General features: G+C 42.0%; 1 protein-coding gene across 7 annotated transcripts in view; it reads right to left on the reverse strand.

Moving 5' to 3' along the window:
- Nucleotides 1–12195, reverse strand: part of NR2C2 (nuclear receptor subfamily 2 group C member 2) — a 34841-nt gene extending 22646 nt beyond the window's left edge. For 2 of the 7 annotated variants that reach the window (XR_005702757.2, XM_040075813.2), the window contains exons 1-6: nucleotides 11942–12193; nucleotides 8722–8787; nucleotides 4061–4171; nucleotides 3013–3213; nucleotides 1746–1848; nucleotides 519–698 (exon numbers count right to left, since the gene is read on the reverse strand). Coding sequence is in view for 6 of the 7 variants with exons in the window: in XM_040075813.2 (XP_039931747.1) it covers nucleotides 519–698; nucleotides 1746–1848; nucleotides 3013–3213; nucleotides 4061–4171; nucleotides 8722–8763 (637 nt within the window). In the remaining variant the exon portion in view is untranslated. Of the gene's footprint in view, nucleotides 1–518; nucleotides 699–1745; nucleotides 1849–3012; nucleotides 3214–4060; nucleotides 4172–7355; nucleotides 7457–8721; nucleotides 8788–11941 lie in introns of all 7 variants that reach the window. The other 5 variants (XM_040075815.2, XM_040075814.2, XM_040075818.2 and 2 more) reach the window with 5 other exon arrangements.
- Nucleotides 12196–15949: the final 3754 nt, after the last annotated feature.

A 15949-nucleotide genomic window follows, 5' to 3' on the forward strand; every position in this document is an offset into this window, starting at 1 on the left:
GTATGAAGTACTGCATATAAACATGAAAGCATATTTTAAAACATATGACAGTTTATACAATGCCTCATAATTCACTGCTCACAGATTATCAAATTAACATAAAAATTTAATAAGAGAGGGAAAAAAAAGACTAACTACTTTCTATCACTGGTTGAAAAAGCCGCAAAAATAAACTGGAAGGAAAGCAGATTCTCAAAAGAGAATATTAGACTCAGATTCATGTCAATCCATGTAAAAATATTTTCTATTATGAACATACACTGTGTTTGGAATATGCATTCTAAGTGAGGCTGTAACTGGGCTCCTCAAAAACAATAGTACTTGGAGACATGGTTCAGAACAAACCATTACTGCACCTCAGACATAAAATGGTGATGAAAGAAAGGTGCACTAGATGCTGCCAAAAGTTGTTTCCTTCGAGCAACATATACCAAAACAGAGAGAACACACTAACAAGTCGTTGTTCATGTAACCGTTATTTGGTAGGCACAATACCACATTGAGTACTTAACACTCACATTCCATTTTCATGCCCATCTCTAGACATTTCTTAAGCCTACAAAACTGGCATCGATTCCGATGGTGTTTATTGATGATACAGTCCTGGTTGCTACGACAACTGTAGGTCAAATTCTTCCTTACACTCCTTTTAAAGAAACCTTTGCATCCCTCACAACTGACAGCACCATAGTGACGACCTAGGAAATATATATATTGTTATCAGTTGGAAATTACTTATATTTTAGCATAGAAATATTCATTTTAAGCAAGTATAACACTGTAAGTCACCCTTTAAATTTGCTTTGTATTTGTGCCAACATTGTGGACCATGAAAGCATTACTACAGTCTCATGATATTTCTGGTTTACCTATTGTCAGGTGTTTTGGTGAGAGAGTGGAGAGGAGAGGGGAAGGCTCAGCCTATTTCTGAATGTGCAGTTGATGAATATGTAGTTCCCCATTCTGCGTAAGTACAAATACAATTCTATCTGCTGTTACATACTACAGGACACATTTAGAGAACATACAGGCTAAGAGCTCAAGTAATTTCAGAAAACAAGTAATTTTGCACCAAAATTTAAAATGCAATCTTCATTTAAATTTCCTGTCCATATTAATTCTGGTATTGTTTTAATTACATAAGCACTTAAAGAAATAAAAGAAAGTGAGAAAAAGACAGAAGGGTGTCTTCCCTCTCTCAGATGAAAGCACAGAACACCCCTTGCCTGATATAAAAAATTTATTTTAAGACTCCTTGTTACTGCATGGATCTGAAACACTGAGGAGTCATGTGATCTCTGCTTGAGTTGTTCTGTGATAGTAGAAAAACAAAATCTACCAGGAAATGTCAAGTTTGTTAGAGAGCACTAAGAAGCATTTTCTTTGAATAGTTAAAACACTTTTAGGTGCCATGTTTATTTCATGGCTGCACATCAAGGTGGGAAACTTGACTGGATGCTCCAAGTAGTCTTTTCCAATCACTAGGAGTGATTTAATCATTATTTTATCTTTCAGCCAATTTATCATATGCTTCAGTTCAAGGAAAAAACCTAATATACTTCCAAGAAGAGTTTAGCTATTTTTTATGTATAGATACAGGGTATGTTATATTTTTCCATTTAAGAACTCAATTGCTTTTGCCATGAGCATAACTAAAATCAGTTAAAGCACGTGAAAAATCATCTCTTCATCCCAGTCACCCTTTCAAGTCACCCTCCTCAATACTAGTTTGTAGGCTTCCTTACCTGATGCTTTATCACCACAGACTACACAATATTCTACTACCTGGGGCCGCTGAACATCAGTTTTTCCTAGCAGACGTTCCACTGAAGCAGAGTCTGTCACTATCTAAAGCAAAATTCCAGAGCAAAAAAAACCAAAACGTAATTAGTGAGATAACAAGGTAAGGAGCTTTGCCTGTAGACCAAGATTGGTGTATCAGCTAAGAAGAGGGGACTGAATTTATTAATAAGTATGACGTGGAATGGAATTAAGTAGTATAAAATGCATTTTAATGAGTTCTTACTGACAATAGTCAGATTTTTGAAAGAGTCATATCAAAACAAATTAGAAATAAAAGTGCTAGCTTTGTTTAGTACAAATGTTTCTTCACTTGTGCAAGCAGTATTTTTCCCTCTCAAGCAGCTGCTATACTTTAGCCAAAGACAGTTGGCTTCCAGATGCTGTTCCCATCTATCTCTTCTCTGGCTATTAGGGATGTATGGTTCAAAACAGTTAGCCTGGAGTTCAGATCTACCATAGAAACAGTTTAGCTTCCAAAGGCCTTGGATTCAAAAACTTCTATTCTGAACATTCCATTTAATCAAGAAAAATTTAAAAAAACCTCCACCCCTCTGTAATTTCAGATATGCTATTTAGCATTGAAAAATGAATTTTAGAAGACTGTTAATACAATTTTTAAATATTTATGTAAAAATTACTCTTCTTTCTGTAAAATATTCTCTGTTGTAACAGTAACAAGAAGGACCAGGGACTTTTTCTTTTGTTTTATTCTTTTTTTTAAGACTGCTAGGAAGAAATGTGAAATTTCACAAGAGGTAGATTATTGTTTACATTGCTGGCTTTGCAAAGCTCCTGATCATGTAGATTATGCTTAAGACCCACAAAAAACCCTAAGAGAGCTTTATCACAATGTCTTGATATTGAAGGTAAAGTATAAACTCATATAAATTTGCTCAGGTGAGTTGTATTGCTGTATATTTGTGAATCTTGAGCAGACTGAGAAATCCTGGCACTTCTCACAAGCATTGTCTGAAGTATTCACTTATGTCTTGAATGAGAACGCATGACGAGGGAAGATGAGTCCAATGGAATACATGAGGTAGGTGAAGACTGAAGGATTTATGATTGAACAATGAAGCCTAAAATTAGTATATCTAATCCATGTCATGAGAAAACTATTGCAATTGGTCTTAAAGCAATTTAGACTTAATTTAGAAACAAACAAACAAAACCTAAAATTCCGTGGTTTATCTAGTTTACTGTATTTACCTGAATTCTGCCTGGCACAATGTTGTCTGTGGTGGTAAAGATAAGCTGCTTGGCATTAGATGCCTCAGGTGCTGCCAGGATCACCTTTCCTGCACCAGTTCCATCTGGACTAGCTAAAATGAACTGTTGCTTTGGAGACGCAGCTGAATCCACTGCTGTCACTATTTGAATTTTCTGACCTGTTTGCTGATCTGTCACAATCTGTAAAACATTGAAGAAATTCATGACCACAGTAAATTTTATGTTTTAAAACCTTTCATTCCATCTCAGTATTATATCAGTGAAAAATTACAAAGAAGGTCTCTCCAATTTTTCTTTATAAATGGCACTAAGGAGATGTTCTCCATCTCCAAAATGCATCTACCTATGCATTTTTTACCTACATATTTTATGTAAGATGTTACTCCCTAAAGTTATCAACAAAAGACAGAATCAGGCAGCCTTACTGTCTTACATGCCAATTCTCAGGATTGTCTTATGATGGAAGATTTCTGTTTCTGATATAGTTGTCTGATAGCATCATCTCTATTTTTCCTGGTAACTGTATCAATATGCACTAGTTCATTAAAATTTACTAAGTCATATATAATTTGCCATTGAATACATTCTGATACATTAATGACATCTTCTTATTATTTACCAGTAACAAAGACCCACTGGACAGCATTCCTGAAGGCCAACTTTGTGCTAAACAGATTAATCTTCTTCTGGCTCCTAAATAAGTGGGAAGAGGAATGAACTTGGAGATGAGCTCAGATTTCTGTTGACAATATCTCACCCTCTGCTGTGGCCAGAGCTCAGAAAATTTGATTGTGTAGGCGAGGTTTAACCTGTGTAAAAACTCCTCACTGGCTAACTATTATATACACCCATCTGGTCAGCACCAAATAAACACTGAGGGAGAAAGAATTTTAGTTTTCACTAAAAATTATCTACTCTCACAAGACTTAAAGGAAGTACTCCATAGTCTTTAGCAAGCTTTTTTATAAAGCTTAGTGGGAAGAGGAGAAAAAAAGATGTGATAGTTGATTAATTAATAGATTTTTACCTGAATGCGTTGTGGTGAAGTTACAGAGGAGTCTGTGGAAATTATCTGGATACGCTGGGAAGGGCTGGTCATCACTGGAGATTCAGATAGCGAAGTCTGAGCAGTCGGGCCCTGTAAATAACATACAGAATTTTAATTCGCTGTTAAGATATTGAACACTTTAAAAAATACCTATATTTATAGAAAATCAGATAGCCCTATAGTTCAGAATCTAAATTTACTGGAAAGGTTACAATCATCTAACCAACTTGGATTGGCTTTCAATGAATTATCAGAATATTATCTTTTTCTGGAAATGGAGTGAATCTGACAAAACCAAGCCACCACTACCACCACCACTCTGCTCAAACAAATCACTGGGTAAGTATGGTATGATCCTTTAGCTTACTGAAGTGCAGAAATACTTTTTTCAACTTCCAATTATACACTTGTCTCATTTTTTGCTTCTGTAAAAACAAAGTACATCATATATAAATAATATAAAATGATAAGTAGTTCCCCTTTTAATAATTTTGAAGTACTTTTGAATGACAGAGATTAACTTTGGCACTACTTCTGAATACTGTTGTTTCTTGTCCTATTCCATACCTTTCTAGACTACCAAACTATAATGCAAATTTAGTTCTGAATACTTAGCCTGAAAAACACCCCTTGCAAAGCTGTTTTCAGAGTAAAAATATTAATTTTGAATTAAACATGCACAATAACACTTAGATTGGATGTTGAGAAGAATTTTTTTCCCTGGGAGAGTGGGGAGGCCCTGGCACAGGGTGCACAGATGAGCTGTGGCTGCCCTTGGATCCCTGAAAGTGTCCAAGGCCAGGCTGGACAGGGCTTGGAGCAGCCTGGGATAGTGGAAGCTATCCTTGCCTATGGCAGGGAGTTGGACTAGACAATCTTGAAGGTCTCATCCAACCCAAACCATTCTATATGAACCTGTGTTCACACTGCAGTAGCGTGTCCAAAACCAGGATGGTCACAAGTTGTTTTTATTGAATCCTCTTTTAAACAATCTTGGAATTATATCAAAATTTGTACAGCTAGACAACAGGGCAGTTTCAATTTTAATTTGCTTTGAAAAATCAGTTCAATATACTGAAAAGTTCATTTATGATGTAAAGCAAGAAAAAAACATTTGGATAGCAAGGAACATGGACTAAAGTCTCTTTGGAGAAGCAGAGGCATACACAAGACTTAATTAAAGCATAGCATTCTACTCCCCTATTGCATGTAGCATAAGTAGTCCCAATACTGTAAAAGTATAATCTAAATTGAACATACAATCTCTAATAATCTTTAATACACAGATCACAAAAGTTGCATGTTAAATGAGGAAAACAGACAGGAGAGATGTAGAAATAAGAGGCATCTTCCAATTATTGGATGATTCAAAGCTTTCAGTTACAGAAAAAAAGATACCTAGGTGAGAAAAAGACTCCCCAAAATCCAGACTATTACAGGACGCATTAAATTGATGATATTCTTGTCTTCCATGCCAGATTATTAACAAAGCTATGTACCCTTTCAAAGATCTAGATTAGAGCAAGAAGGTCTCTTAAAACTGCTTTACAGTTTTTCAGTTGTAGAATCCTTAGCCTTTCATTGGTGCATCTTCCAACCTTACCCCACAATGTACGGCAGGCAGCTTGGAAATAAAGAATAGTCTATTCTTCCATGTTGTTCAAGGAGAAAGACAGCTATAAGGTGCCTGCATGGAAATTCTTTAAACATCTTGGAACTAAAGAGCCCTGTCTTTTTCTGTATTTGCAAAGTATGTTCAACCTGAACCCCCTGTGGCATAATTTAAGGCCATTTCCTTTTGTGCCCCACCTGGCTCCACCCTCCTGTCAGGGAGTTGTAGAGATTGAGAAGGTCTTCTTTTCTCCAGGCCAAACAAACCCAGCTCCCTCAGTCACTCCTCAATGACTGACTCTCCAGACCCTTTTCTATCTCCTTTGCTCTTTTCTGGGCACACTCCCCACCCCTCAATCTCTTTCTTGCAGTGCTGGGCCCAGAACTGACCCCAAGATTTGAGGTGTGGCATCACCAGTGGCCAGTACTGAGTGACAGTCACTACCCTGGTCCTGCTGCCCATGCTGTTCTTGATCCAAACTGGGATGCCATTGGCCTTCTTGTGTGACTTGGGCACACCCAGCTCACAATCAGCCACTGTCAGCCAGCACCTGCAGGCCCTTTCCTATTGAGGGTCTTTCTACCCACCCTGCTCAAAGCCTGAAGTACTGTATGAGGTTGTGGTGACCCAAGAGCAGGACCCATGGCCTTGTTGAACCTCACACTCTTGGCCTTGGCCTCAATCCCCTCATCCAGGTCATCCATCAAGATATTGAACTGAACTGGGCCCAAAACTGAGCCCTGAGGAACCCCACTAGTGACTGAATAGTGGGTGTGACACCACTCCCCACCACACTCTGGCCCCAGTCACCAAGCCAGTTCTTAACCCAACAAAGACGAACGTGTCCAAGTCATGGGCTGCAGCCTCTCTGGGACAATGCTGGAAGACAATATCAAAGGCTTTGCTGAAGAACACACCTCCACAGCCTTTCCTTCATTCCCAAGGTGGGTTACCTCATCATAAAATGAGATCAGGTTCGTCAGGCAGGACCTGCCTTTCCTACATCCATTCTGCCTGGGCCTGATCCCCTGGTCCTGTGTGTGCCATGTGATCTCACTAGAGATAATTAATTTCAAATTAGCAAAGTTGAAAGGAAATGTTGCATGACAGTCTGATATGGTGCTTGGCATCACAGTTCTCAATAAACCCATGCACTACATTATGCTGAAAAGGTGATGCCGATGTAGGTAAAGCTGCTAATATTTGCATTAGGCTCTCCGGTTGCAACTTCTCTCAGTTCATAACCTGAAATTCAATGCATGGTCAATGACCCTCTTTTTCCATTTAATTTTCATCAATAAAAAAATACGATATTCCGAAAAGCTCTCATTTTTTAAAGCCAGTGCCAAGTTTGATTCTACATTTTCTCTAAGATATGATGAGTACAAACACAGAATTTTAGCATATTTAAAGAAAACTAGTTATGTATTTACCTATATTAAAAACTATCTGACAGAAGACACAAATATCAGGCAGCCAGCCATTCATAAAGAAATTATTCAGTATTGACATGGTCATAGTATTAACGAATTCCTAACAAGATAATGCTGCTTACAACTGTTTTTCCATGAACAAAGTTTTCATGGTGTTACACAGTGGACAGGCATATCATTTAAGCAGCAGCCGAATACTATAAAGAGATAAAGCCCTCTATTTACCCACCGGGCCAGGAAGAAATCACAGAGCTTCATACACTCTTGAGATGGAGCGATCTCTCCAGTGGCAAGATACAACCATCACACTATGTTACCACGGTGCATTTCCTGCACGAGGAATTACACATGTCACATATTTTATGTGCCTTAGATGTTATTACAGCATCCAATTTCTACCAAAATAGTATTAAGTTTGTCAATATTTCCATTACAGGTTTCTCTTTCCAAGTATATCTGGAATTGTTTTTAAAAAATGCAGCTTGCCAAATTCATATCTGGTACAGAAAACTAGAGTGAAAAATCTCTTGTTGGTTTTCACTGTGAAACTTAGGAAGTTTTTTGAAACTATTCCATAGATGTTATTTCCAGGACATTCACTAGGCCATTTTCTAGGCTAAAAATAATGAAATTTCTTTTTTTAAAAACGTACTACTGAGTAGGGAATCTCAAATCCACTTCTGAAAACAGAATTAATTGTATCTTTTCTTCTTATATAGGGCTTCTTCTTGAACTAAAAGTGTTTTTTAATACACAGGTGTAATTTTAGCTCAATAGGTGAAAGAAAACTCCAAACTAACATCTGAATCTGGCCTTATCTACAGAGGTTTCTCAGTCCATTTGCCCTTTCTTATTTATTAAATCCTTAATTACGTAACCATACCAAAAATCACAGTAAACCTGAAGGATATTAAACCAAATAGTTTTAATCAGACAAAAGTTCTACTATATTTTTTTGACTGAAGTTTGCATAGTGAAGGAGATAAATTATTTTCTATGGCCATGAACACTTGCAGTTTGTGTTTATGACTTGATTTAAACTTTTCAGCTGTTGAGCAACCAAGCTGCAGTGAATATGCATCAAGACATCGCTTAATATCACTTTAAGTAGGTTTTGTGCTTTTCATCTTTTAAGGGTAGGCACAAAATATAAAAACTGATCTAAATTAACCACCTTACTGTAAATTCAGTATAATGCGTAACTAAAACAGATAACTTCAAACACTGGTGGATCTAAACTACAATTCAAATTAGGTGCAGAAGCTTTCCATGTAAATGGTAAATCCAACAATCAAATTACAATTTTTTTTTTAAAATTAACTTTTTAGACAATTCATAATACAGCCAAGTTTCTCTGTAGCTCATGTTGAACTTCCTACTTGCATTCTTAATATGGGGGCCACCAGAAAAAAGTAGGGTGAACAATATGTCCCAGTTGCACTGGTTTCATGCTTGTCTCCAAGTGTAAAGCAAGACTTTTCTATAAAGATTCTTCCGTTCTGTTTATGCTTCATTGTAAACAGCAGGGACTTCCCAATATGTTTTTAATTTCAAAATATCATATAACAACTGTTGTGATATCATCTGTCACTCACCTCAGCCACCTGCTGAGCCAGCACCTTCATACTGGTAGCCATGGTGAAACAAGACCATTAGAGAACCTGTTCAGAAAGATGCCAGCAACTTCCATCAGGCACAAAAGTTTGGGTTTTTTCTTAGTATAAAGAAAGCTCTGCTATGATTTTTTGGAAATTTACAATTTTGTCTGATATATCTGGCAAATAAGATGCCGTTGGTGTGCGTGTGTGCGCACATACATACACACACATATATACATATGGGACATGCATACTGGAATCATGCTGTTTAAACTGCTGAGGTACAGTTATTCTTTTGCTTTATTAAGCCTCTAATATACTATTTTCACTCTGTTATTTAAACTATTAGATTTATTAAGCTAATAAGTTATTAAGAAGAGATGTTAATATCATAAATGAGAAAGGACTAATTTCAAAGTCAAGTACTAATGCAGTTTGTGGAATTCACAGATGTCAAAGGTGCTTTCCTCAGCTTAGGCAAGAGAAACCTTGCACTTAAACTGCTTCTACACCACATGTTGAACCAGGGAGCAGCAAACTAGGAATGCTATTGGGCACAAAATTTTATGGAATCATTCCATCAAACCGCCTTGTTCATCCATATTCTTAGGAGTAATCTTACACAACAAGGGAAATAAAGTTACATATAAAATGTATCTTCCATTATTTAAACTATTTATTTATAATAAATGTGATACTGTTATCACAATGAGAAGAAAATACTGCAGAATCATTTTATCCTATTCCAAGTAACTCCAACTTTAGGGGTTAAAAACCCAAAGAAATCAAAGACAAAGAAACAACAACAACAACAACAACAAAAAAACCAAACAAAAACCCCACTTCCAATGTATTGTTAATTATCATTATTAAGGGTGTGTCTCTTCCAAGGTAAATTGAATTAATTTTTCCAATTAATGCATTCAGTTTTTAACTGTGACTTGCTAATTACAGGGTGGACTTCAGATTCTGATCCAGATGTAGGCAATTAAAAGGCATTCCTGAATGCTGGCTCATTTGATGTCTCATTGGAAAACCTCTGCTTGTAATTGCAAAGCAATCATTTAATATAAAATTTAAAAATACAGCAAACAATAGCAACACACTTAAAAATATATGCATGTCTCTAGCACCTATTCAAATGTAACTTATACAAAGCTAATGTTGTTAAATGTCAAAAATCATTAAGGTAAAAGGATTCACTTACATTGTAAAAAATGTGAAAGTAATTTTGTATATGTCAAGTAAGATTATTTGTAACAATGCATAATCAAAGTTGAGACATCCCCATGGAAATTGTATTTTTGCTAGTTTCTGCTACAGCTTGTTCATTATTTTATTGAAGTATCGCACTTGATTAAGACTATGAACCATTTCCACCAAACCCAGCGTATAGACGGTTTGTCAGTTGTTCAGTGGTTCCTTCTCAGTGGTTGCTCTTATTTCTTTTTCATATTCAGTAAGAATCACAAGAAACATAACCATATGCTCATAACATGCTGTTTTCTCAGCGCTTTATGATGACAGGAGCCCTGCAGATGAGATACTTTGTTCATAACAGTACCTTTCCAAGACGCAAAACACAAGTATTTGCTGTAGAACGACTCTGACAGATTTGCTGTTGTTGGTGTTACCAGCAAGGTTTTTTTGTATTTTTGACCTTCACAAAAGAACCTTAAGCTGAGGCTATCTGATCAAATCCAGCTGAAGCACAGAGACCATACACAGCCATGCCATGCTTCTTAATGCGGTCAACTCCCAGAAGGCAAAATCAGCTTCCTAGCAAAAGCCCTGAGCAACAATTTGTGAGGCAACCAAAACAACCCCCACCCCCAAACAAACCAACACAAGAGGTGAAACTTAAAAATTTGGAAGAGGCACCTGAAGAACCAGGAAATAATTTTCAGTGTAACAGGGTGGCAGCCAACTCAGTATATGCTGTCCAAAACACAGTGTAAAATCATTAATCTCCACCAAAGCTGCAGTGAAACCTCAGAAGCAAGTCATAAATTCCATTTGGGAGGTTCTAAGTGTATGGCCCTACTGACAAGACATGACAAAAGGCCGAATTCACACTTATTTTTTTCCTTTGTCTTAATGAAACGTGGCTCTTTACGCTGAGAGCTTGACTCAGCTACACCGAGCGGTCTCCAGCAGGCTACCATCGGCGGGACGGGCGGGGAGCAATCTCTGGTACATTGTCCCGGCAGCAGGAAGCCAGCCCACAGCCGGACCCCTGCACCGCGGGCGACACCAGCAACGCTCCGATCCCGGCCAGGCCGCGCCGGACCTGCCACGCCCCCACTGGACGCGCCGCCCGCTCTCATTGGCTGCGTCGCGCCCCGTCCGCTGCTGAAGTTTCTTCGGCAGCTCCCGCCCCGTGCACCGCCGCGCCACGCCCCCGGGCCGCCCCCAGGCCCGACCAATGACCTCATGGCAGCGCAGCGCCACCCGCAGAGCGCCCATTGGCCGGACCACCCGCTTGTAATGGTGGCGGTGCCGCCCCTCCAGCGGAGGCAGGGCCCCCCCCGGGGATTCTTTGAGCACAAGATGGCGGCGCTGGCCGCCCGCCAGAGCCCAGGCGGGACTGCTGCCGCCGCCATTAGGCCCCTTCCCCTCCCCTCCGGTATACGCTTGTGTCGGCCTAGAGGAGGCCCAGGCACGGCAGTGAGGAAGCGGCCGGTAAGATGGCGGCGGTCTCAGCCCCGTATGCAAAGTACCCGCCGCCCCCTCCCCTCCGCCCTCCCGGTGGCAAAGGTAAAAGGGTCGGGTTCAAGCCGCCGCCTCCACCCGCTCAGACTCCATCTTCTGTCTCGGCGCGTCCCGCGTTTGTCATCGCCGCGACCATCGCCCTACACCCCTTGGACAGCAGACTTGGCTCACCGCGACCGGACCAGCTCCGACCTCAGCCGGCCCACGCTGCAACCAGCGGCTCCGGCACGGGACTGCCCCGCCGATCGACCCAGCATGCCACAATGGTTGTTTCCTCTCTCTCCAGGAGCTGTAGACCAGGCCAGACCACGGCCGGTGCTCGCTTACCAGCCAGATACCGGAGCCATGCAATCCCCCTCCCCTAAACCCGCCGTCACCCCACCCCTTCCCTCGCGGGGGTGTCCAGAGTAAGACCCGCTGCCGCCTCCCCGCGCCCCCTCCCTCGTCCTGGCCCCCACGAAACAAACCCACCGGGCCGCTTCAATTTAAAAAAAATGGTTTTTACCTCAGGAATGGGCGCCAAAGGTGCAGTGGCGGTGACCCGACCGGGCCCGGGCAGGCCGGTGCCCAGCAGCGGCCCTCCCTCCCCCCGCGGGGGCGGCAAGGGGCTGTGGGGCCCGCGGAGGGGAGGGGGCCGGGGCTGTGTTGGGGTCGGGGGTGTTTTGTTGTGTGTGCCGTGCCCTGTGACAGGTCAGAGTTCGTGACCCCACCGCCACCGCCCGGGAGCGCTTCCCCGCTTCCTCTTCCAGCGCCCGCCCGGCCGCGGCCCCTCCATCCCCTGCGGGGCGGGGCCGGCGGCGGGGAGGGGCTACCGGGCTACCTGGGCCTCCAGAGCCCCGCACCGCCCCGGCCGGGCCGGGGAAGTGCTGGGAGGAGCAGCCTCTGGGGCAGAGAGGGGAAGGTACATTCACCACCTTTGTCCCTCTCGCTCCGGAGGCTTCTCAAGAGCCGGAAGCCCGAGATAGCGGGTTGGCGGTGGCTGTCCAGTGCGCCGGTGGTATTGACGTTCCAGGTGTACCTTAGTTCTCGCTGAAGACGCAGTCAAAGGTGGGCTTACAGTTAAGCAGGCTCTCACAAACGCCAGGGCCAGACTGTCGAGTTTTAAGTGAATTTTGTAAAGTCAATGTCATTGATTATGGCTCTTATGGCAAACCTGGATGTAAGTGAGGTATGTTGTGCTTCCAAACACACAGTGGTAGACGCTAAATAGGTTTGGTTGCAGCTGAGGTAGTTTAAGAGTTCACCACATTTTAAGTGCTTCTCACATGCTATCAGATGTTCACCCACGTCATAACTAGCTATTTCTTAACATACTCTTATCGAAATATTCTTAATGCTTCTAGTAGGTTTCTCTTGAATCTCGTAATTTTTAGAGAAGCCAATTTAATGATCAGTTAGATGAATAGTAACACTAAAAGAGATGATAACACCTGAAAGAAAAATATGGAAAAAAATAGCAGTTGAATGCAAGAGTCACATAAACAAGAGGTGCTGTTGACAATAGTTACATGGTCAGTATACTGATTTTTTTGTTGTTGTTGTAATTTATTCTTTTGGAGGGTTGTTTGTAGGTTTGGGGTTTTTTTTACAACTGGCTCTTTGGGATAAGGGTATGAGAAATGTACTAGACCTATGTATTACACCCTTACATCCACAGGACAGGAATTAGTAAAGCATGTGATGTGCAGATGTGTTTTCAATACATAAATAAAATGTTTGAAAAATGTCTTGGGTGTTCACTGCCATAATGTTAAATACATGAAGAATTTTCAAATTCTCAAAATATGGACATGTGCATACCCGTAGACACAGATTTTTCTTTTAACTTAATAAAATATACTATAAAAATGTGAGTGAATGAAAGGAAAAATGGAAAATGCTAAAGCCAAAAATAAATGGCTGGTTCCCCTCCTCCACCCCAATGTTTCCTGATGGGTAAATTGAGGAAGGGTTTAGAAGGCAGGAGGTTTTGTCTCCTCCTTGGTTGTTTCTGCCAAGAGGAGAAAGCTTTGCAGCAGTTTTACTGAGAGCTTTGGTGGAGAGCAATCATGCTTGCTGTACAGCTCACCACGCATGCTGAGGTTGAGGAAAGCCGCATTGACATTGTGACAAATTTCACTGTGTTTTTTGCAACAATTTCAGTAAAGTTTGGAACTACAGTGTATGCCCTGCACTTATTTAATAAGCAAAATTGTAGTAGATAATGCTGAAATTTGATAAATTTATATACGCAGACATATAAAGGAGCATTAGCAAAAACTGGGTTTTGGCCATAGCTGTGATTGGAGAGTAATTAATAGTAGATGCCAGAGGTGAAAAACATCAAAGAGAACTGAGATTACAAGTAAAGGTTAATAACTAGTCTGGCAGCAAAGAAAATAATTATATCTATTTACCATACTGTGGTGAGCTGACCATGGTTTGCAGCCACATGATAACCCAGTCACTCACTTTCCTCTCTTCCTCCATAGTAGGATGCGGAGAAAATGACGTGAAAAGGCTCATAGGTCAAGATAAAGTCAGAGAGATCACTTAAAAATGAATGTCGTGGGTAGAACAGGCTTGGAAAAATGTATCTAATTGCCAGTTAAAATGGATGCGGATGGTGAGAAAGCCGAAAGTTAAAATACTGCCTTCTCTAGCCCGCGCTTTCTGCCGAGTGTAGTTTCACTCCCTCTCCCATCCGGCCCTCGGGGGATGGGGGATTCCAGCCGGCACACATTAGCTCCTGCTTACCCTTCTGCTCCTCACGGAGGGTTCCTGTCCTCATCCCGCATGTCCTGCCGGGAGCGCGAGCCGCCCCGAGCGCTGCTGTCCTCAGGGAGCGCGGGCTCGTGTCCTCAGGGAGCGCGGGCTCGTGTCCTCAGGGAGCGCGGGCTCGTGTCCTCAGGGAGCGCGGGCTCGTGTCCTCAGGGAGCGCGGGCTCGTGTCCTCAGGGAGCGCGGGCTCGTGTCCTCAGGGAGCGCGGGCTCGTGTCCTCAGGGAGCGCGGGCTGGCCGCCGGGCACCTCTCCTCGGGCCGCAGTTCCTGCCCGGAAAAAGTGACCTGCACCCAGCCTTAGCTAAGAAAGGAGTTTAGTGGTGGTCACTTTCAAACGCACCTGCTGATAACAAGTACGTTTTACCTCCTCCTCCGTTAAGTGAGATAGTTGCCTCAGAAAAAGAAGTGCGCTACAAAGCTGCCATGCACAAAGAGAAGGGAAGAGACGCTGTAATTATTCCCTGCCCAGGTGAACAGATTGAATTCCCTACAGAAGAGAGGTAAGATGTGCATACTTGCAGGGATGGAAGGAAGTTTTGGGTGTGGAAGGAGAGAGCCTCTAAAATGAACGTGTGTGCTGCAAGAGGCCAAAGCGCTCTCTCTGGCCGTGGTGGTGGCAGTAAAAGTACATAATGAACTATGAGGGGTCAAAACGCGGTGGTTGCTAAGTAGTATAAAATACAAATAGGGTTTGAGGTTGTTTATGTGTATTGAACGTTTGGGATAGATGGTATTGTAGAGCTCGGTTGTTTTGGTTTTTTAAAGTTCTTATTTCAGTTGCTTAAAATTTTCTGTGAACTTTCAAGGTAAATTGTCAGAGCAGAGCCAATACCTAGTATGCAAGAAATCAACAATTACAAGAGACTGACGAGGTTTTAGCAGAACTGTTTGGTCTTGTTAATGTCACATTCAATTTAAATCTCTCTTTTAAGTGTTAGTAGATGATTTTTAAAGTATGAGTCCTCATACCTTTCATTTGGGTTTGTACATGGCTGGGCAGTGCTGAGGGAAGCTTGTGACCTCCATCAGGTGGGGGGGTTTGCCCTCGTTTCTCCATGTTTGTTTCTTTAGTAAAAGTGAGTTTGCTGTCTGCTGTAGGTTTTGTTGACTGCAGAAAAATATCACTACATAAAATCCTTAAGGTTGGGAAAGGCCTCCAAGATCATCAAGTTCTACCTTTGACCTCATACCAGAATGTCATGGAAAGTCTAGAAACTTTCTTGTCAAAACTTGATGAAAAGTGGTGTCAGAGTGTTACCCAGGCTGAAGAATCAAACTGCTTTTAATACACAGAAGTTTGTATGTTATTGTTGGAGGTTAGATTTGTCTCTTTTTTACTTACAAATTTTTTCCCAGAAAGTTGCTAGGAGACTAACTACTGGGTACTTATGGGTGTTTGACCAAAACAAAGAGGCGGCCAGAAGTCGGGAGGGGGAAGATCACGCGAATTTTTGGGGCAGGTAAAGGACGGGGCGAGAACCACCTACCCTCTCTTGCTTTCGGCATGGGAGGGAGCACGGCCAGGCTGTTTGCTTGCTGCGGGAGGAGTTCACTGTCACCACCAAGCCCGGTCCTCGGAAATCTACCACCGTCTGCTCATGTGCCCAGGAATTCTGAGTTCCTCCCCTACCCTGTTGGAGCTGGGCCACCCCTGTCCCGCTGTCGAGGCTTCTTCGGCGCCGCTCTTTTTGCTAGGGTGTGGCCCTGCACCCCCCTGCCCTGCCGGGAAATCCCGCCCCTCCCTGCCGGGACA

Source organism: Hirundo rustica, chromosome 12, assembly GCF_015227805.2.
Source record: "Hirundo rustica isolate bHirRus1 chromosome 12, bHirRus1.pri.v3, whole genome shotgun sequence".
Lineage (NCBI taxonomy): Eukaryota > Metazoa > Chordata > Aves > Passeriformes > Hirundinidae > Hirundo > Hirundo rustica.